The 23,547-nt window shown below is 30.5% G+C and overlaps 3 protein-coding genes across 12 annotated transcripts in view; 1 reads left to right on the top strand and 2 right to left on the bottom strand.

The window, feature by feature from the left end:
- The window catches only part of LOC123692871 (elongation of very long chain fatty acids protein AAEL008004), a 36,416-nt gene extending 22,512 nt beyond the window's left edge, over positions 1-13,904 (top strand). For 2 of the 5 annotated variants that reach the window (XM_045637682.1, XM_045637681.1), the window contains exons 2-10: positions 5,674-5,717; positions 7,026-7,094; positions 7,356-7,438; positions 7,873-7,980; positions 9,862-9,945; positions 10,745-10,801; positions 11,452-11,694; positions 12,410-12,562; positions 13,043-13,904. In XM_045637682.1, the coding sequence (XP_045493638.1) occupies positions 7,037-7,094; positions 7,356-7,438; positions 7,873-7,980; positions 9,862-9,945; positions 10,745-10,801; positions 11,452-11,694; positions 12,410-12,562; positions 13,043-13,198 (942 nt within the window). In that variant the 5' untranslated portion in view covers positions 5,674-5,717; positions 7,026-7,036 and the 3' untranslated portion in view covers positions 13,199-13,904. The other 3 variants (XM_045637685.1, XM_045637683.1, XM_045637684.1) reach the window with 3 other exon arrangements.
- Positions 13,905-15,503: 1,599 nt separating this feature from the next.
- Positions 15,504-17,731, bottom strand: LOC123692870 (formylglycine-generating enzyme). The gene is made up of 4 exons (XM_045637679.1): positions 17,082-17,731; positions 16,803-16,974; positions 16,309-16,468; positions 15,504-15,988 (listed from the first exon to the last, which is right to left on the bottom strand). Exons 1-4 carry the CDS (start codon positions 17,614-17,616, stop codon positions 15,848-15,850), a joined length of 1,008 nt encoding a protein of 335 aa, XP_045493635.1. The 5' UTR covers positions 17,617-17,731; the 3' UTR covers positions 15,504-15,847.
- Positions 17,732-18,401: 670 nt separating this feature from the next.
- LOC123692868 (traB domain-containing protein-like) lies at positions 18,402-21,157 on the bottom strand. Of its 6 annotated transcripts, none has more exons than XM_045637675.1 (9): positions 20,995-21,157; positions 20,769-20,914; positions 20,450-20,574; positions 20,236-20,362; positions 19,976-20,118; positions 19,706-19,863; positions 19,294-19,426; positions 18,659-18,737; positions 18,402-18,555 (listed from the first exon to the last, which is right to left on the bottom strand). In XM_045637675.1, exons 1-7 carry the CDS (start codon positions 21,089-21,091, stop codon positions 19,320-19,322), a joined length of 903 nt encoding a protein of 300 aa, XP_045493631.1. In that variant the 5' UTR covers positions 21,092-21,157; the 3' UTR covers positions 18,402-18,555; positions 18,659-18,737; positions 19,294-19,319. The 6 variants fall into 6 exon arrangements, with proteins under 6 accessions (XP_045493631.1, XP_045493632.1, XP_045493630.1 ...); XM_045637676.1 differs by having other exon boundaries at positions 19,317-19,426; XM_045637674.1 differs by having other exon boundaries at positions 19,324-19,426.
- Positions 21,158-23,547: the final 2,390 nt, after the last annotated feature.

Genomic DNA, 23,547 nt, shown 5'->3' with positions numbered 1-23,547 from the left:
TGTGAATGTACTTTCACGTAATATAAACGCATGGTTACATTTCATTGAAAGTCATTTTCAATAACAAAACGGAGTTTTTGACGTATTATATTGCGTGCAAATATGCACTCATTGTCAATGTCGTACACTGCTGCTTTAATTAGTACTCGTCGCTAGGTAAAGGCTAGTGTTAATACCAGTAATTTAAAATAGCATTGTTTAAATATTTGCCTCTTTTTGTACTAGTCAGTCTAATACAATTTGATTTAACTTGTATAAAATTAACAAATTGTGATGACGATCCATATTCTTCGTCCTTATGCCTCCTCCACACTACTCGCGAAGTTGAACGAGGTTAGACGAATAGAATAATGTAGAGAGGCACTTCGGCTTACTTCGTCCAACTTTACCTCGCCTCGGCCGACTTCCGTTTGTTGTCGGTTTTTGTGCCCGAGTCAAAGGGCACGAAGTTACCTGAAGTTAGTTCTGAATATGAACGTATGCGTTCCTCGCGAAGTTGAACGAGTGTGTAGTGTAGCACCGCGGACTTCAGTCAACTTCGGCCGAGTACTTCGCCGAGGAACTTCGCGAGTAGTGTGGAGGAGGCATTAGACCTTAATCTTTTATTCAAAAACTAAGAGCCAATCCTATAGACATTTTAGGAACATAATCTAAGGTTTAATGTATGGTCGAACACAGAGTATACTCAAGTTATGCTATGAATCGACTGATTAGTATAAATATAACAAAATATAAAGCATTTCAATTAGTATACTAGGTAAGTACATAGTAGATTTTATCCTCAGGGAAATAACAATTATTTTGCAAAATTTTCCTCATTCCTAACCTTTATAATGGAGATTTTGCGTACTTAGTGACAGAGATATGCACTTATTGTTAGTCCTTTATTTATACTCGACAGACAGTAGTATGAACCAGGGACGTTGTCTGAATGTCAATAGCATTCGGGCTTCCCCACTCTACCTTTTAACAGATGCCATGACTCAGTACGGTGTTATTTATTAAATCATTTTTTCTTCACGCAATAGGCTTTGTAATGTCATTTGAATTCTTTTTAAATACATTAATTTACGATATAAAAAGTATGAGCAGATATTGATGATTTTTATACTACCTATGTAGTATTTACATAATATTATATGAAGTAAAAATTCTAGATCATAGGTAATAAAATTAAAAAAAAGCCAATTCAAATATACATAGAGTTTCTTCAAAACATATAAATTGCCCGGATATTAGGCAAAAATAATACAAATATATATTATAATCCTAAATAAAGAATTTGTAGCAAGGATTATTACAATAATATATTATTGTCACGTGAATACGCGTCGACACAGGAACCGAGTACGTTACTAACGCAATTTTATTCCTAAATAAGTACGAATAATGTTTTTATTGTCCTTACGAGCTAAGAATATTTATTGTTGATTAAGTCTAATAGAATAAATATTATGGAAACAAAACAACATAATATATTACTCGTAGGTACTCTGTACTATAATAACCAAGCTAATTTGTAAAAAGACAAAGAGTGTCATGAAAAGCGAGATAAGGCACATCTTGTAGAGGCAATTATCACATCACGTAAAATATAAATCCGCCAGATACTGATACATTGTAAATTTTATAGTCGATCTTTGATGGGTCTAATTTCACGGTGATGTAAAACAGATGTGATGTGACTGTAAATGCCTTTTGATCATACTTTTATGCTCACTTAAGTATCTACTACAACAAAGCATACCAAATTTTTGGCAGTTTGTTTTCTATAAATCAGCATGTGATTCAAGCCCTATGAGCGCTTCGTTTCTATTCTTTAAAATATTTGAATTCACTGTTTTATTCAAATTGATAGTTAACATTTCAAATATTATAAATATTTGAATAATTAGGTATTTAGATTATAATTAATAATCTGCAACACAATGTGAAATACCTGCCTACTACAATTTATAGAAGATTTGTTTAATTAAATATTTGATTCATATCTACCAATTAATGAATTGTTGACTAACTAATGCTTGTCTGTGAGATTATTTTAATTGCATTGTCATTGTTGTCAACTATATTATACATAAGGTTGATTACATAAGGTGAAACTACGACCTTGCGTTTTATGAATGATTGTTTAATTTCATAAAAAACATTAAGACCGACCATATATAGTATACAAATAATTATTTAGGTTATACAGTAACAGAGCGTTCTCGTAAATTTGAGATTGAGAAAAAGGCAAATTATTTATTTGCGTCCCAGATACCAGTAGACATTCCTAAAAGAAATGCCTATCTGTATTCTTTAACCATATTTGTTTATTCTTAGTTACATTTTCAAAACACACAATAATTATTTGGAAATAATGTGGAATGCAGTTAAATATAATAAATACAAGAAAAATACATTAAAACACACGAGCTCTACATTTGCATAAATAATACAAAGATGAGGTCGATATATATTTCAATAGAAAATTGACATTGACATTTTTTATTCTCTTCGAGTTTTGTATATTTATTTAGTTTTATAGAGTTTTATGTTCTCATGCAAAACAGTAAAGTCACGTTCAAGCCCTGATGTGTTCACTCAATTCATTAATTCAATTCAAAATAAAAAGCAAAATAAAAGATTCGATTACGGCACACTGCAAGTCAAATTGAGAACAAAATATATTTTGAAAATTTGAAACTACATGGTAATTTTATTTTAAAATTCCTAACAAAATATAGATTAAAAGTAATAAAATATTTTCAAAGGATATAATTAAAGGGGTTGTAGGTAATTTTAACGTTAAAATAGTCTAATATCGATAACTCATTAATTTAAATTTATTATGTTAGGCTCACATTGCATTACCAAAATATACAATATTTATGCAAGAAAAGTTCGTTGCACATCGATGTGCAAGTTGTTCTAAATTCTAAAACCAGTTTCATGTAAACTTTTGTAGCCTTAAAACTGTGATCTTGCATATTCAAGGAGTTCTCGGTGCAGCAAAAGCAGCCGCGTTCGGTTCCACAACATTACGTAAGACGACGTGCAGCCAATGGCCCACTTTTCGATTACTAAACTGACAATAAAAATAGATTTTTTTAATTATCTCTCAACATATGCATAGACCACCCCTAAGTATGTATATTAATCCAGATGCATATATGCAAAATTATAATCGGGTGTCATTTAGAGCGCGCTAGGTTGATGGGTGTCGCAATTGCACTCGCATTCTTATTACGTCATAACCCACTTACAGAACAACCACGGCAAATGATTTCACTTTATCATCAGTAATATATATAATATGTACGATAACTCATGCATAGTAGGCTCGAATAATTTATCTTTGCGAATACATTCGATCCAACGTGGCCTTCTAATGTGGTTCTAGTTTTAAGGCTCTCCACGCTAATACAATTTTTGAATATATATAATATAACCCTGATATAATTATTTCAAAAGCAGAGTCAACTAAATTAAATTGAATCAATATCACCGCCCTAAAAATAGGAATATTTAGGTACCTCATACGATTCAGAAATACCTAGTACATACCTAGTAATATCTTAAAATTTTTTAACAAATAAACCTACTTACATCGAGTCATGTTTCAAAGAAGTATTGGTATTAATCAATTTTGGTAATCGTTTATAAGCCGTGCTATCTAATGATCAAATACAAACATAACATAGCTGGTGATATGAGTAGGTAGCATGAAAGAAATGAACGTGGTTACGTGCTGACAAGCAAGACGTGAAAAAACGTACGCTCAAATAAATGAAGTATTCGATCGTCTGTAGCACGTATCTCAACTGTTTATCCGATAGCCGAGTTTCGTACTCGATAAGGACTTGTAAAATTATATCAAACCATATGAAAGTAACAGCAGTTGTATGTTAACTGGGTTTGTTGGCTCATTATATACCATTATTTAAGACTACTTTTACTTGTACGTTCATTAATAATATTATGGACACGTGCCAACACAATGCAAATATTATTATTAGGAACGTATTATTAAAGTAAAATGATATAGAGCGTATTTAAATCTTATTAAAATTAAATGAATTATGTTGTAATAAATAATGACTCTACATAAATCTATACGTCTTTAAAATGATATACCTATTTATAAACTTTATCTCTTATCATGACGTATTAGTCTACGTAAATGCACACCTTATCATATGATCCTAGCTGCTGAGTAAAGTAGGTCAATAGAGAATTTTAAGATGACATATGGTAGAGACCAACAAAATTAGTTTGATTAGCATTTAAGAAATACATTGGTTAGTTATATTAATATCACCTTTATATTTTTGACGCTCATTGAATGTAGGTACAGGTGTTGCGATCATTCTTGTCTCACTGTTCAAGGTGGTAACTTTATAGTAGTAGTAGTGGTGATAATTTTATAAAATAGACAAATATATAATATATACCTACCAAATACACATGAAACAAGTTTGTATGGTTGATTTTGTTACAATACATGTTTCAGTAACTGATAACAATAAGTCATAATTTCTTAGGCTTGTATCACAGGCTTGTATAGATGTATGATTAAGAAGCGAAAAAATTAAGAATCAAAGTCTTTGAAATTATGTACAGATTCGAAATATATCTAGTACCTATAATCTATATATTATGCATAGTTTTATGTACTTTTAAAAGAGAAAGAATCTGCGATAGCAACTTGTAGTGAATGTGTCCTATTTATAGTCAGTCATAATTGTACAGCATTGACCATCGAGATCATAGTTACTTAGGAAACAATGAGTAACGTCATCGTTTGTTATCAAGGCTCTTGTGCCGTACTAATTATATTTGTAAACTGCTACCAAGGAAGTTATGATACCTAGCAATGCTCAACATTCATCGGTTACTTGTATACTAGGAAAAATCAATTCTTGTAACGTAAGTAAGGATAAGATGATAACGCCTATAATGTTAAACCAAAAACATTAAACCCATTAACTGCTCGCGTTTTTAGCCAACGTATTCACATAAAACAAATAAACTTTTACTTTATAGTACATCAATATAAAAATCTATTAAAAAAGACCCTGACATCAATAATTATGAATGATTTAAATCGATGAAATACCTCATTTCGTGGCCACTGGTCACTCCTACATAATTTTTAGCCATGAATCTTTTACGTAGGCAAGTTATTTTTACTTTCCGGCAAGCGAATCCAATATAAGGTCATTTAATAGTTACTTACCTAGTACATAATTATACCTACTTTTTTAATCACGAGAATTGTGATCGAGACATAATAATTATATATTAAAGTTATAATGCAGTTCAACAGCTGTTGAATATTGATAAAAAAAAAAACATTTCTTACTTCATTGTGTTGTACTACCGCAAAATACCAGTGTTTTAAAAAAGTAATTTATTGAATTGATGTCTGGCTATTTTTAGTTGTATTTTATTACCATAATAATAATAAATAAATAAATTTATAACCCTATACGTACGTCGAACTGTAAAACTTATAGGTACTGTATGCTAAATACTTCCCTTCAAAACTTTGAGAAGGACGGTAGTTGACCGTAGTAGTTAGGTCACTAACCTGATCTTGCCCTTAAATATAATGACCTCCAACAATCTCGCATTAAATCTTAAAAATAAAATTAAATTCTCATAACTGACATTTCATTTTGATTTCAGATAAAAGCGCCAACCTGGAAAATTAATAATAAACGCCCGATAAAGTAAGTTAACATTTTTTATACATACATATTAAATTTAAGCATTAGTGATCTAAGTTAAATGCGCCAAATTCATGTGATCATTCATGTCACCCTATACAATAAATAAAAGTACACATATATATGACTTGTTTCTTTTTTGATTTGATACTAAAGATAATAATATTATATGCATTCATTCTTCCGTAAAATAAGTGAAGAAGCGCGCGACTGCACCGCGCCCATGCGTGTTGCCGACAAATGTGGAATGTGCGATTAACTCTCCGACTTTGTTCCGGTTAATCTGCGATATGGATAGACGATAATATTATGCGAAATTTTACTAATATTATGTACCTTACCTACCTTAGAAAGTGAATATGAATAATACACTGTCGAATTATTTTCTAAATAAGGGTTGCCAGAATTGGAAATCCAATGGCTTCCATGTGTCAATTTCGTGTCAAATGTCATTTGAAAATACGAATTACGATTTCTTGCATTTCTTAGTATAATATTTTTACATCAAACGATTATAACGTCATTTCTCTCGGATCATTAATTCGTTTAGATCAGGATTAGATTAATACATACCTAGGACGTCACAAAATGACACCGAATCGAATCGCTTAGAAAGGGAGGTAGTCAGATAATTTTAAAAATATTATTAAAAACTCATTTATATATTATTTTTATCTTTTTCTTTAATTTGTTAAGTAATCAATTATAAAAAACACACTGTTTAATTAAAAAACACAAAAATTCGTATTACATATCAAATTAAATTACTTTTTAACTCCCTGCATATTTAAAATCTTTTCTTCTTTATATAGACGATGTGTTAACACCGTTTACGTTAAATTAAGTCGTTACATACTCATAATAATATGAATGTGAAATCTATTTTTGAACAATCAGAATTCAGAACGCTGCATATAATCTTGTCTCTTACGCCATCTATTGCAGCTGTTTGTCACTTAATATAAAACAGTTGCGACTTGCGACTTGCCAGTTTCAGTTTGTGACTAACCTATTGAGTAAGAACATGTAAAAGGTAGATAGTGATGTAAAATGTGTAATCTAGTCTACCAAATTTTATCTCGTTACGAGTTTTCATAAATTAAAGTCATACTTATTGTCATTAATGGAGAACTGGGATTTATAAGGAGTACTGAAACTACCTAGATCGTGTTGTGTGTGTAATCACTAATCTTGTGTCATTTATTATGAAGTGCTAAACGAGACAATATGTACTTTGCTGTTGTTATCTCATCCTGCCTTGAAATAAATTAAATTTAAATTCAGCAACTAATGGTCAAATTCGACTTTCAGAAACCGTCACAATGGCACTAGTGCTACAATATATCAATGATATGCACCATTATATGAATAAATATGGAGGTAAGATTTATACTTAAATTAAATACTTTTAATACCACTCAATATATTATTTACTTGTTAAAAATAAAATATTTATAGTATATATTATAATCCAATACATAGATAAGCATTCAAATGTAAACACCTCAGTAAGTGTGCTTAATCTTACCATAAAATTTATATTAGATTCTTGTAAGTATAAATAAAAAGTTCATTTAGATTTGAACATGTGTACATATTAAAATGTGTAAATAATATTTAATTAATTCTTATACATTTCAGATCCACGGACAAATCCATGGTTCCTGATGAGTTCACCATTTCCTACGTTAATAATATGTCTTAGTTATGTTTATCTAGTCAAGGTAATTACATTATGCACAAAACAATTATTTTAAATATTTATGCATTATCTTACAAGATAAATTGTCTATCCAAAAAAATATTATTATGTTAAAATAACTCCAATAAAAGCATATATATAATTATGTACATAATATAACATTTGAAAAACATGTAAATATTGTTGATAATAAGTTAATTCCTTCAGTCATAGAAAAGCAAATTTTGATAAGTATAGTTATTAATTATTATCAACAGAATTTTATGAGTTATATTATTATAAACTACTGAGAGAATAAAACATTACTTCTGTTATTTTCGCTCTACCTTCAAATTTTTTGCTTGCTTCTAGTACATTAGGGCTAAACATATGGTTAAATGCTTATACACTAGTATTCTGATATAATTAGATAAATGTAAGTACATTGAGTCACATAAACCCTTTTATGCATTTCAGGTTATAGGCCCAAAGTTTATGGAAAACAGAAAACCCTATGAATTACAAAATTTATTAATAATTTATAATTTCTCACAAGTGATATTCAGCATGTGGCTATTCTATGAGGTAAGAAAAACACCATTGTATTTTAAATAATTCTCGTAATTCATACCTAAGCTATTTTTATGAAATACTTCATCAAAAACATACTGGGTCACTAATCACTATATTATATGTCCTATAAATAAATAAATATTTCTGTTCATTATTTGCCTCTTTTATACCATAAGGGTGTAATAAATAGGTGTACCTAATATATTTTTTAGTTTTTTTATATTTTTTACAAGCAATCATTTCTATAATGAAACATGATTTTTGTTTAATAGAAATTGTGTAGTGACCTAGTATTTAAATATGAAGAATTCAGTAAAAAAATGATTTATTTTTATGTGTTCTTATTTTCCAGTTTATAATCGTAGTTAGTATTAAATGAATGTAATTGATGTGATATGAATATTCTACTTTTCTAGGAACCCCTTTATCCATGTTTAATTTATTCTATTGTTTTGATTAGCAATCACAAAGGTATGGAATACTTGTTTTTATAACTAATGAGTTATAAGGCTAGTTATTTTTAAAGACAGCTTTGATGCAATATTTGTAGGTATTATTAAAGCTAGATTTGGCTCTAAACACTTATAATACTGCAAGTATAGCTATAACGAAAAAAAAGGAGAATTATTAAAATATGACCTAGTTAAAATTTAATTGATCCTTCTTCCTAGTTTACATATATGTAACATTTGTTTATTTTCCATTAAAAATTACATGATGAAAGATACAAATTACATTTTCCTATTTGGAGTCTATATTATATTTCATTTAAATAATTTTATAACAATTAATACATTTTTAATGTAATCACAATTTAAACTTGTTAAATTAAAAAAGAAATGTACATTAAAATTAAATTCACAATGGTAAAGCCTTCCATAATTAAATCATGTATGTACCAATTACTAAATTTTCTATCTTGAAGTTTTAAAAACTAAACCAGTTTCCTTTTAAATCACTAATTGCTATGAAATATTTTGGTTTTATTAACTACCCGTGCATGTTGCACCCTATAGAGTTTCCATTCACATCTTTTGTAGAAAACTTATTATTAATATTTTACAGACCTATTAGTATGCTTGAAATGTTCTTGTGTTTATTTTTAATACTAATTAGTTTTGTAAGTTTTCTTTACGGCTAGGTTAGTTTATAGCAAATTTAAGTTCTTTATCAAAATTTAAAATAATGTGCCCAGAGCTTGATGGGAGGTTGGCTGAATCATTACAGCTTTCGATGCCAGCCAGTGGACTACACTGACAATCCTATAGCCAATAGAGTAAGTTCAGAGAAGACGCCGTATGCCTGCATTGCCAACAATATAAACTAACATCACTGTAAATATACATTGATCATTTCAGGACCTGTAAATACGATCGCAGCGGTATATGTGCAACGATGATATATATTTACTATTTAAGTTACTATTGTACAGATATATTATAACTTATTATTTAATTTATATTATTTACTAACACCAAGGGTCAATGTAGCCAGTTGATACACATTTTTCGCTTATCATATCTTTGACCCATTTAGTGGCCGATTTATGATAAGACATTTTAAAGAAATTTTATCGCTGATAAAATTACACACTTTTGTAACGATCACTTGAAATGAGTATCATTATGTAGTAATTTTTGATTCGGATATTGCTTTTCTTATAAGCATATACCTCATTGGTACTATGCTAATGACGTAACTATGACCGTTGAGTTCAACTGGCCTGCATGGATCCTGCAAATTGTACAAATCTTACCTGTATTATATTTGGATGATAGAAACTGACAAATACACCAGATATGGCAGCTGGTGATTAACCGGTCGTAGCGCCGTGCGACCACATGCTATGCAAAAACAAATAACACAGGGTCAGGTGTCGGCATATTGTTTCAGATCGGGGCCGCGGGCTGGTTCACAGGCAGGTATAACTTTCACTGTCAGCCGGTCGACCACTCCAAACATCCACAAACAATGAGGGTGAATTATTAATTCTACCGTATTTACACTATCCAACGAATTAATACCACCCATAGAATCCTTGTTGTTCTCACCCGAATGTTCCATCGTAGTTCGCTTGTAAAACTGAACTTTGATCACAGTGTCTAACAAAAATAAACGACGACGTTTCTTAGTCAACACCACCTTGAAAACGTTTAGGTACTACGAATCAGTGCAGCCTCTCGAATGTTGTGTTCAAATGTTTAACTTATCGCTGTACTTTGAATGTTCTAACTGTCATTATAATAATTAATGCATTGCGTATATATAATAATCACTGCACGATTTCATATCCATTAAGATAAGCTTCATACATTCGACGCGGTGGTAGCCAATTCATAAATACTCAGATAAGCTTAATTAATAAAAAAACATGCTAGCCATTTTACATGCGATTAAATTATTAAGCTATGTGCCACATTATGCCTTGGGAAAAGGTGAAGTGATTAATTTTGGGTTAAAATGGCTTAATAATAGAAATAAAAATACTCTTATAAGATTTCGAAACTTTACCTTAATATTAAACTTTAGACGATTAAATATATATTTTCTCTAATGTAATTTAGTTTTTTCATGTGTTTAATTTTACGCGTTATTTAAAAATAAAAGACTAAAGAATTTTGTATTTAGTTTTTTCCATTTTCGTAAATCATCGATTTTGAATCCTATAATAATTTGCATGAAATTCCTTAACAAGTGTATCCAAATTCAATTGTTTTACAAAAAGAAAAAATAAATTAGCGTTGGACATTTTAAGAAGTATGTATTAAATTTTCAGATGGTTCACGCATGTTGGTGGTACTACTTTTCAAAATTCACAGAATTCTTTGATACGGTACGTATTTAATTACTTGTAATATAAATATTATCTTCTTACAATCTCGCTCACGTTTATTGTAAAGTTTTATTCATAAAAATTATATTAGGTACAGTAAAATGTTTTAATAACTAATCAAAAGAACAATACATCACGAAAATAATTTCAAGGTGCTATAATTTTTACATTTGAATTGTAAAAATGATAAAATTTAATGATACAACGCTTTATACATATTTTATAATTAAACTACCTGTTCTGCATAACTTCCTTGTTTTGGTTTGTTTATTTCCCGGTATACCAATTAAGAGCGTTTTTTTATTTTGAATATAAAGTTTTAATTTAAATAAAATATTTTTCCAATTCTTAACAACATTTTTAACTTAATTGATATTTGAGTTGAGAATGTAATCAATATTCCAGAAAAAAAATATTTAAATATTAATCACAGTGATCCTATAAGGTTTTCGTTTTATCCCTTTTGACGTACGGAACTCTGAAAATGATACGGGAAAGTAATATTACATATTATGTTCTTAAAACTTAATTCAACCATCTTTTACTGAGTTTCTTCTTATGATAGCGGAAAAAATTAAGTTAATACGAAGTTTACCGTGACCGTTATTATTTCCCTGTATTCATACGTTTTCTTACTCCTTACATTACAGATCTTCTTTGTACTAAGAAAGAAATTCGATCATGTATCTACCCTTCACGTGATCCACCACGGAGTGATGCCCATGTCCGTATGGTTCGGCGTAAAGTTCACTCCGGGAGGTCACTCCACATTCTTCGGTCTTCTGAACACATTTGTGCACATCATTATGTATACGTACTACATGATGGCCGCTATGGGCCCACACATGAAGAAATACTTGTGGTGGAAGAAGTATTTAACAACTCTACAAATGGTGAGTTTTTTATAGCGACAAAAATATGATTAATGTTACCGTTAAAAAATTACACACGAATAAAAACAAACAATGAAAATAAATGCAAATTAAATACATTAAACAATGATAACAAGTTTTATCATTCTTCCCCATTTGCACAAAAACAGCAGAACGGGTTTGAATAACATTTAGCGCATTGACAGTATTAATTTAACAATAAGACTTTTTATGCTCATTCACATTGATGATTCATTATATTAAATTCGACAAATTTACTAGATAAAATAATTAACCATCATTTAGAAACAACTAGACTCACAATCGCCTTTTAAAATGTAAACATATTCATTCGAATTAACACCTTATTTCGTAGCAATAGTGTTCAAGGTCTATTTGTTATGCCAACTAGAAAACTCTGCCCACTCGTAGACAGAGTTTTGCTTCGGGCAATTTTTGAGCGTGAGTGTGTCTACAGTTTATACCAATGGTAAATAGAAAATCTACATTATAACGATTCAAAAGTACTTTTAAAAGAAGGCTTTTATGAAGTGAAACTTTTTGATCTTCTTCTTAGTCGCGTTGAGAATAAAGTTTCAAACTCGCATCATGTCAATACCGCCACGTCATGGAGCAAGGCGACGTTTTAATCTTGCCGAAGAAGTTTCACTTCTGACACGTGCTCAGCGCACTCTTTTTTTGTTTCGTTTATTGTACCTTAATGTTAATATTCCAGGTGCAATTCATCGGTATCATGGTGCACGCGTTCCAACTGCTGTTCATTGAGTGCGACTACCCGAGAGCGTTCGTTTGGTGGATCGGCATGCATGCCGTTATGTTCTTCTTCCTTTTCAAAGATTTCTACAACCAGTCCTATTCGAAACCAAAGGTAATATTCTTTTAATAGTAAGTAGGTAGTATTATAAAAAAGTTACTTTTTTTCTTAAAAAATGCTGTTTTAATAATGTTTATAATCGAGTTCGTCATTGTTTCCTTTTTTTCTAATTACTTACATAGTATCCAAAAAAGTAAAATACATATTCATATTTAAATAAGAAATAAATATACATAGTTCAATTAGAAATTTAAATATAATACCAATACATATATATTTGTTCCGATTTTTAGATTAAACGAAAACATTTAAAAAATACAAGTAAAGATATGTATATATAGATATGTAATAGTCATATGCAGTTTGCACCTAATCTATTATATAAAATTCTCATGAAATTTCAGAAAAATTATGAAATCGGGTAGGTCTGAGTATAGAACTACATCTCTTTTTCTTACCCCTCAGTGATAGGGGAAAAGCAGAAAACACAAGCTAAAACTATATTATTATTATTAAAATGCAACCATTGTACAGGTCCGCGCGCGCTCCCCGCCGCCCGCCCCAGTGACGACGGACATCAGCGACGCCAAGGAAGTGCCGTACAAGAACGGCGCGCTCAAGAACGGCTTCAGCAACGGGCACACGAACGGGCTCGTGCGCGCCCGCACCGTGCTGCCGGCGGGCAACTGACGTTCACCGCCACCGAACGTTCTAGCATTCCGTAGTCTGTGATTCATAGCCCCGTCTCCCGCGCCCCCGCGCCCCGCGCCCTGCGCCCCCGCGCCCTGCGCCCTAGCGCCCCGCGCCCCAGCGCCCTCGCGCCCCGGACACGACCGACGCGGTGACTGTTGTCTAGTGCTAATGTGATCTATCTAGTGTATATAGCCGGTGTCAGTGGTGTACATTTTATTTTTACGATACAAATTGTAGCTAGATTTTGTATCGTGATAGCGTAGCCTTTTGTACTTTTAATACGATCGCTTTTAGGGTTTAGTTACCTCTGGAAGTTTGTTTTGACTTGTTATATTATGTATTATATTATTATATCAATGTCTTGGGTGCTTATATTAGAGTAAATAATAAATACAGGACGTGTTTGTACTGTTCAGAAATTGAGTAATGTAAATGTGCAATATCGAATATGGGAATCATGATTTTATTAGAAAAATATACATGTAAAAACATTATTTGCAATCAACGATAACTGACCTTATTTTTTATAATTGCATGTTACCCAAAATGTCCCAATAAGAAATGTAGTAGTATAAATTAGATCACATTATTTCTATAAAACTGTGTATAATATTAAAATCTGTATATTTGTTAAAAGGCATCTATGAAATTGTTAAAACAATTATTATTCAATTATTTAGTAAGATCGATTGATCAAATATGAACAAATTATTTATTAGTTTCAGATGTTAAATATATAAATTATAAATTCATGTTACAAATTATAATGAAGTTTTTATTAGTTCATTATTATATATTTAAACATTCAATTCTTCTTGTAAAATTTGTATATGAGACTTTTTATTTAGGCATAAAGAAGAGGCCCAATGTTTATTTGAGTGTGTGATGTTTTATAAACATAGAATAATATGCACAAGCATTACATAATTATTATTTCTAATTATATATTAAAGACGAATTTAATAATTACTTGTTTCGAAACAAATTGTATCTTCTATTTTAAACATACTCAAATAAGCATTTTGGCAAGACTTAATATTTACTGTGTGTACGCTTATAGCTAAAGCTATATTCCTTACTTGTAACCTTGATTTGTGAATATTTATAGAAAATTAGTTCAAACTAAGTAAATTAACCTTTTTATATGAATTATATTAAATAACTGCAGAGACAACCAATCAGCAACTTTAAACTTCCGTTTTATTGAAAATACCAAATATTCACAATTCTTGTTTACTTATACAGATGCGTACGAAAAAACAGTATTTTAATATCACTTCATGATTTTAAATTTTATTGCAATGCAATAAATTTGTTTTTTGTAGTGACACGTCTTAGGTTGTGTTGGCTATTTATTTTTGTTTAATTTATATATTTTTTTATTTATACCAAATATTGTAAAACTGTCTCGATATTTGCAAACTTAAGTATTCATGTAACTTACCATATATGGTACAAAATTATTTAGTCAATTTAGTTAACAATTAAATTAAGGTGTATTCAAAAATTCAAGTTTGCAGTTAAATCGTGGCAGCGAGCCCTTTTATTATTGCCACTCTGTAGATTGAATTAAATAATTCAAATTGTTTGTTCTAATTTAATATCTTAATTTTTTTAAAACATCTGTAGTGTTTGAGCAATTAGGCCATTTATTTTGTATTCTGTCTTTCGTTTGTTTTGTACTTACCAAATTAAGGTGCTTTTGTACTCCAAGCAGTTCTGCTTGAAAAAGCAGTAAATGCTATGCCCGCCATTTTGTAAATAAAAATTGTTTCAATAGTAATAATAAATTTGGTTTATGTATTAATGCAATTTTTTATACAAAAATGCAAATAAACTATAAGGGTAAAATGTTATTTAATATTATATCTCGTTTCATATGTTCCCCATAACACTTCATCTATCTACATAAATATGTAGGTTTACTAATATCCTAGCAGTTCCCCGCGGTTTCACCCGCAGTGCTCCGCTCCTGTTCGTATTAGCGTGATGATACATAGCCTATAGCTTTCCTCGATAAATGGGCTATCTAACACCGAAAGAAATTTTCAAATCGGACCAGTACTTCCTAAGATTAGCGCTTTCAAACAAACAAACTCTTCAGCTTTATAATATTAGTATAGATAATAGATTATACTCAATGCTATCAAGATACCACTTACCAAAGGGAAATTACTTCCTAGAGGAAGGAGTTTTTTTATTTAAGAATATCATCAAACATTATAAAGTATACTTTTAAAATTGATACTGAGAATACTGAGTCAGAATTTAACAAGAATTATTTTAAAAGAAAACATTTTAATATTTTCATACAATAGTATATTTCATAAATTGGAAGACAAGTTACACACAGAATAGACAAAACATAGGTACATCATAGAATCTCTTATATAATAATGAGCGAGGTGTCTTTTGTTCTTTATTACATATTAAGTTCAAAACCTAGTCCTTAAGTACAATACACATTGACCTTATAAATTATTATACAATAAAAATTAAAAATACATGTTACACACAATCATAAAACCTCAGATCAGAGTTTGATATAAATAACAATAAAAAAACAGCAAAATAAATGCATTAGCTATACTATAAATATACATTAGCTTTGTTCATACACAATATTATTAGCTTTGTTCATATAAATTATGCAGATCTAGCACACCTAAAACCTAAATTTCCCGCAGAGCTGTCATCGGTATTGTGTGAACGTGCAGAACATCTATATCTGTAGCAGTATGAATGGTGACACAAATATGAACCACCCCTCTTCACTTTTTCTTTGGTCTGAAATTGAATTTAATAGTCATTGAAATTATCAGAAATTTCTATATCTCAATATACAATGATTTAATAGACAACTAAACTCACAATCACATATTAAAAGGTTGTCAAAAATGTCAAAGTAGTACTATGTGAAACATTCATTCAAATTAACACCTTACTTTATGGCAAGAAGGTAGAAATTTGATTGTACAATATGCTCATAAAAAAACTCTGCCTATTAGACGCGTAGGTATAGTTTTACTTTGACAATTTGTGAGTGTGATTGTGAGTCTATTTGTTTACCATATGCAATGTTTTTAAAAATTATGAAAAAAAATTACATCATCTTGAGTCCAATTACTATTGGTCCACTCCCAAACATTGCCAGCAATATTGTGAAGCCCAAACTCATTTTGTGGGAACAAATGAACAGGGTTAGTGCCAATGTAACCATCCTTTTCAGAGTTGTAGTTTGGAAATGTACCCTGCCAAATGTTGGCCCTGAAAGATGCAATAATACTGCTATTTAATGGAAAATAGTGGATGTTGACAAAAAATTCAGTCATAATCAGGAAAACTGTTAAATAATTCTAGACTGCTCCTTATATTATATGAAATGTATATAGTCAATAAAGCTTTAAAACCATACTCATATGCCCGGTGCCCCTTACTATATTATTAAAAAGATATTTTGCAAGTGCACTGCTTCAGACCTTGCTTTAATTATATAAACAAACTACTAGACTAGACATTATTATGTAAAAAGTTAAAAACACATTCAAAATTGACAAACATTCAAATACTATTTAGAAAAAGTACATACAATAACACTTACATGTGTTTTCTATTAGGAAACAATTTATCACCCCATGGATATTTAGTATCTCTATGTCCACCACGGCATGCAGCTTCCCATTCTGCCTCAGTTGGCAATCTCTGACCTTTCCAAGCACAATATGCTTTAGCGTCATTCCATGATACATGTATCACTGGATGATCCATAGCATCTGTAATGTTTAAAAATTAGCTAAATAAAAACATAGAATGATAACATGCCTTATATGTCAAGAGAATGTTTATTCAATTAATCATTCAATAATATCAAAACATATACCAAAAATGTCTGAATCGGGTCCATTAGGATGCCTCCAATTAGCACCATTTACTTTATACCACCAGGGGGCTTGAGCCACACGATAGTCTTTCAATTCCTCTTTAAATGTTTTATTCAGAAACAGTGTGAACACAAAACTATCTCCAAAAACTTCAGCTTCAGTCTTATAATTAGTTAATCTTGTAAAGTGACTAAATTCCCTGTTTGATACTTCATATTTGTCCAAATAGAAACTGCTTAGTTGTATTAATCTTTTCGGACCTTCTTTATCTCCTTCTATAACTATATCATCAGTGCCAAGCTGGTACGTGCCACCGGGAATTAAAACCATTTCACTGTCATTTCTTTCGACATTATCGACACCTTCGTCGAGTTTTACTTTGCATTGACTTTCATCAAAACCGGCGCCAAATACACTATCTTTATATCCTCGTTCCTCTTTATTACGATTTACATTACAACCACAACCACTATCCTTATTTTGAATGAGATCAAAGTGTAAAACAGTAATAAGGAAAATCTCTAACCACAACATGATTTAGTATTTACCCAGTTTCTAAAGTACATAAAAAGTACATAACCGCGACATAAATATTGTAAAAACTAAAAGATTACATACATTGTAAAGAATATTTTCAATATAAATAAATAATAAACACAGAGTAATAATAAAGTAGGTATAAACAATACACAATGCCAATGACAATTATTGACAGCTGACAGTGGCGAATTTTTTTATTGTAATCTAAGCGTTGATAACGGATCCACAGAGCAACAGAACAAAGAGCAGTTTAAATAATACAGGCAAGTAATATTATAGGACGTGTATAGGACGGATCTTTGAATGTGATTTTTGGTGCGGTTATAAATTTATTGTTCCCTATTTTATATTTATAATAATACCTATTCTTACTTAACGCATTTCAATTCAAACTAAGTACTTATAAATTAACTACCTGTCCGGGCAGACGTTGTTCTGCCTTACTCTAAAATTTCACAAGAATCGGTCCAGCCGTTTGGGACGAGTATGATTACCAACACAGTGACACGAGAATTGTATACCTAATAGAGAATTTAACTCCGCAATGATAACTCCTTCGCTCATGCGCTTGCCTTCGCAATATATTATTTTGAAGAAAACTACGTAGTTTCATAGAAAACGATCATCTAAACACCTTTTTTGTATTATTTATTTATTCAGTCAGCTATTATTTATTTTTGCACTTTTGCATACACTTTGAATCACAATAAGCTCAAAAATAAGATTGTGCTTTCTCCCAATATAACTACACTTCTTAGATTTTAAATAAAACACAAACGTATTACTTCTTTCTTTATTTGGTGGTAAACAGAGAACAATAATAATTTTATTTAGCCAAAAATTAGCCGGTAAATAAAAGAAAATATCAAAAAATAAAAAGTGAATTTTATGGTTGCACGAAGTATTACCCAATACACGGGCGTAGGAGGTATTCTGAAACAAATATAAATTTTTAATATAATTTGATAAGAAAGTATACAACGACAAAAAACAAAATTTAATGCATTATAAAAATATTAACAGCAATACTTTTTACCTAAGTATGTCTTCAACTAATTTGCAAATGAACTCTAATGTCTCCTCTCAAAAAGTAGATGTTGATCATAATTTAGTCACTGAAAAAATAAAATTTTATGTACATCTTTTTATAAACATCTCGCTGAAGTAGAAAAAAAATATTGCTGTTTCTTAAGTAGGTATGGGATATACTCAAAAAAATTATAAAATATATTTAATTACTTTTTTTATTCATAATAACCGACAAAGTACCTAATTTGAATGATATCGTTAACGTGTAAATGTATAAGAATTTAATTAAACTGTAGATAAAATAATAAAATATCTTGTTGTGAATTTGATTGTTGTTAATTCCGGACACAGAACATACAAAGGATATGAAAACTAAAACGAAAAAAGGAAAGGGATTAGGGAACTTTATATAATGTGTCTATACTGCTGAACTGCTCCTGTCTATACTACTTATCCACGACAATTGTTCTCGTCTTTCCCTGGAATAATCTAGCTTTATGCTGAGGCTATAAGGTTTTCAGTCTTTACTCATTATATTTATACACTACTTAACATTTTTCAAGTAGGTAGGTATGCAATATGCATAAGTATCATTATTTGAATACTCATAAATATTATAAGCAACAAGATCAAAACATATACCTATTGAAAAACAATTTATATACCCCTTACAATAGCAATGGCACGATGTCTTCTTGTCTCATTTTGCCATAATATTTCATAATTCCATCCACATGGCCCATTCCTACAACTGCCAAGACACGAGGCTTTTCGACTGCCAAGGAATAGGAAAAAAGAATTATGGTAGGTATGCACGGTGCATCTAATGCACCTCAGTCCTCACAATAAGCGCTTATACATCATCTCATCCCAAGAAAAATTATTCAACTGTATTTGCCTAAGACTTAATGATCTAAGCCTAAGACCGTTCGTATTAATTGGTAATTATTACGATGATGGATTCAATATTCAAAATACAATTACTTTCTTTTCAATTCTCAGTTTTAATTTAAAACCCTCGGTCGTTGGGACTATATTTTTAAAATAAACTTACCGGCACGTACACATTCTTGCAAAGAAAACGCGAGACATTTATCACGTTCGTCAACGAACACATGAAATATTTTCTTAAAAGCCGGCACCTCTCTCGTTATTTCCTCAAATTGGGCTTGAACAAAGTCTTTACTTTTGTATTTTTCTAGTTGATATTTACTGCAAAATAATATATAAGTAGTGAACGGATACGAAGAGAGAAAGCAGCCGCTTTATAAACAACGTGCTGGGGAATCTTTAAATTAAAATTGAAAAATATCTAAATACGCACTCTATAGGTTTTGGTTTGGAATTAGTTAAATGAAAAAGAACTTGTCCCAATTCTATCACACTGAGGGACTGGAAAGCTCTTGCAATCGTTATTTGAATGGGTCTATCGCCGAGAAATAATTTGCAGCCAGGAATTTTTTTCATCTGCAAAAAAAGTCCCCCTTCAGTTACGATTTTTACCTGCTCTCTTTTAATCGATAATTACTAATAAGTTAATAAATATAACACTAATATTTTAAAGCGATAAGTTTTAAATACAACCTCATGATAAGCTCTCCTGAATTCTCCTCCAGGCGCTACACCCAACTCTTTAGCGAGATCGGCGTATGTTTTTAGCAACATAGCATGTAACATACCCGACACAAAATTTTGACCTTTTACTGCTTGTCTATAGAGAAAAAATCTTGTTAAAATCAATAAATAATTAACGATTAACTAAAGAAAAATTTGCAAGTATGTAATAGAAATAGTCGACCTCAATTTTTTTGCATCAAATTTTTTGGCGTCTTCTAAGAACTTTTTATCGTCCAGTTCTAGTAACGACACTCTCTGTCGGCATAGCTCAATCATTATTCCATTTGGATTTAGTGACTTTACTATCTAAAAATAAAATTACAAAATAATTACTCATCAATATTCCTTCTGTAAGTACATATTGAATTTGAGGTGACGATTTATACATCACCTACATCACCGTAACGCTTGCAATTGTGAAATTATTTAGAAAATCGGCAAGTTATAAGTACCTACGTACATCCGAAGCCATGTGTAAATAAAATAATAAACATAGTAACCTGGGAAACATCTTCCACTGATTGTTTACTGAAATGGACGGTACCAAGTAACACAACGGTGGCGCTGCCGTCATTTTGCAAAAAAGACGCTGAAGGAGGCAATTCTATTTTTGTATCACTGAACCCTCGAAACGCTGATGCTATACCTATAACCATTTATAAGAAACGTATTATTTGCCATATTGTATATAAACATAAAAAATATCTACTTTATCAGGTTACTTACAGTTAACTCTAGAAATTTTTTGACCGATTAAAGATCTCGACAGATTTGATGTGATTAACGGATACCTGAATATATGGCATGCTGTAGAGTATAGCATATTTTGATTGTATTTTTAATAAACACTGTAATTTAATTTTTTATGATTAAACATTGTATTTTTTAACTATTAAACCACATCCAGATTCCAGTCCATCGTTGATAGTTGTATCAATGTCATTTTGTGATTATTTTTCTGTAAACGTAACCAAAGGATTTTAAACAAAAATAGTTTTATATTTTTTACTGACTTCTCTAAAAAGTTTTTATACTTACTTTAAAATTTCCTAAAACCACATAACCACAAACACAGAACAGTACACCACAATCATAACATTGCCCGTAGAAGAACGATGTTATCACAAAAGCATGTACATATACGTATAAGAGCTAGCGCGCAAGAACAACTTTTGTTGAGCTAGTAAGAAAGTGCGCGCACGTAGCGACGCAACTACCCATGGAGTTGATGGGAGAGACAAAATAGTTGCGGAGACAAAAGTTGCTCTTGCGCGCTAGCTCTAATAGGACAAATTTTAAAATTAAGTACCATATTTAATGCACAAAAGACGGTGTTTGGAATAAAATAAAAGCCAATTATAATAAAAACGCATTTATTTATACATAATAACTATAATAACAGCAATTGGATTGGTTTTATAATAATTAATCGCATTTAAATTTACAATTTAATAAATTCGAAACATATGTATAACCTAGTTCAATTCTATTACTATATGGATTACACTATTAATAAAAGCAAAATATAACATCAGTCTAATTAAAGTTATTCAATATTTTCTCAATTTTGACATTGTATTAATAATTCAAATACATTTCTCACGAAGAGAATTTAAACAATGTGGTGGCCATGCATTCGTAAGTCGTAGAGATAGCAATATGTCGAATGTTTAAGTGTAAGCGAGACCGTATGCTAGGGCCCACCATGATTTTCAAGTTAAAAGAACGTAATTATCCATTTCTTAACTATGATTTTAATTTATTTTTAAGGTCTCAAAATTCTATTGTTATTTCTATTGGTGATATAAATTGACCGTATCTAAGAGAATTGAGATATTTTTAAAATACATGCATTGAACTGAAAAATAAATATTTATTTCAATTTGTAACAAGTTTTACTTCTAATGTAATAATGTATCGAAACATGTACCTAATTTAATAAGTCATTTAAATATGTTAAAAATCTACCGCAAATGCACATATAGTAATAAAACTATGTAACATAACTCAATGTAGATGTAGCTGCTAAATAATTGTATCTTTTAAAAGGATAACGAACAACTCTTAAATTCTACACGATTTATATCTATAATTGTATTTTCTTATATTTTAGGTCCCACTTTATTTTAAAAATGTCTCAAGTCTTGATAAGTTTAAATTTTCGATATGACTCAGTTGAGATTAATAGTATAATAAATAAATTTGTAATTTCCTGAATAACATATTAGTCCTGCGATAATTATTTCGAATTATAAATAAAATAAAAGCAATCATTCAAAATAATATTATTGTATAATTCTTAAAAGTAAAGAAATTCTAACTCCACTTAAATTAACCAAACGTTGAACATAAGTGAATTGCAATTGGAGTGAAAGTATGTATAATAGATAGGGAGGCGAGGTAGCTAAATGGCGTAATTCAACGGCGTCGTCGAGACTTATCAAAATCGAAAGAGAAAATAATTTCGAAAAGAAAAGCTTCTATGGTAAAAACCATTTTAGCGGTGGGTTTGGCGTGTACGGATTTTCAAAAATGTAAAAAAAAACAGTTACTTGGGCATTCTCGAGCGGGTCAGATATTCATACTACGTATGCCCCAAGTGCCTCTGATAACAACGGTATACTAATCTGCCGGTTTGCGTGGTGGGGCTAGGCATATAAATTCGTCAAAAATGCACAAAAAAAAAATTTACTCGAGCGCGTCAGATTTTCGGAAGGGGTGTTAATTAGGCCCCAAGAAAGCTCCCCTTAAAAAAACTGACGATTACGGCATGACGATAAGTTACGATGAATTTTTGAAAATGCAGAAAAAAAAAAGTCCTTTTGAAATACTCGAGCGCGTCAGATTTTCATAGGGGAGGTTTATCTAGGTATCCTGAAAGCATATTTTCTTAATCTGATAAAAATGTTGGTGGGTTCTCTTAATCTGACCGAAAAAGGTTTGTGGGTTTCTTTTTTTTAATTATCGTTATTTCATATCAATTTTTCTTACCAATTCAGTTTTCGAGATATACTCAAAAAACCGGGAGTTTGAGTTTTTATGATGCTTCAAGTAAAAAAAAAAATAAACATTGGACAAAAATGAAAAGAGACCTTTTTTTGTAAAATATTTTTTATAAACCTTTTTTGTTTATTTAAACTTTTTTTTTGAAAAAGCGACTTATATGCTGCAACGCGTTTTTCGGAAGACGAAATGGCTCCTCCAGACTTCCGGTCAAGCGGAAACCGGCAGATTTTGTGTTTTTAGTAAGTTTTAGATTATATTCTTAAAAATAAAAAT

The sequence above is a fragment of the Colias croceus genome, chromosome 6 (genome assembly GCF_905220415.1).
Source record: "Colias croceus chromosome 6, ilColCroc2.1".
Taxonomy (NCBI): domain Eukaryota; kingdom Metazoa; phylum Arthropoda; class Insecta; order Lepidoptera; family Pieridae; genus Colias; species Colias croceus.
Note: the sequence above shows the minus strand (reverse complement) of the source record. Positions and strands in the feature narration are given on the sequence as shown.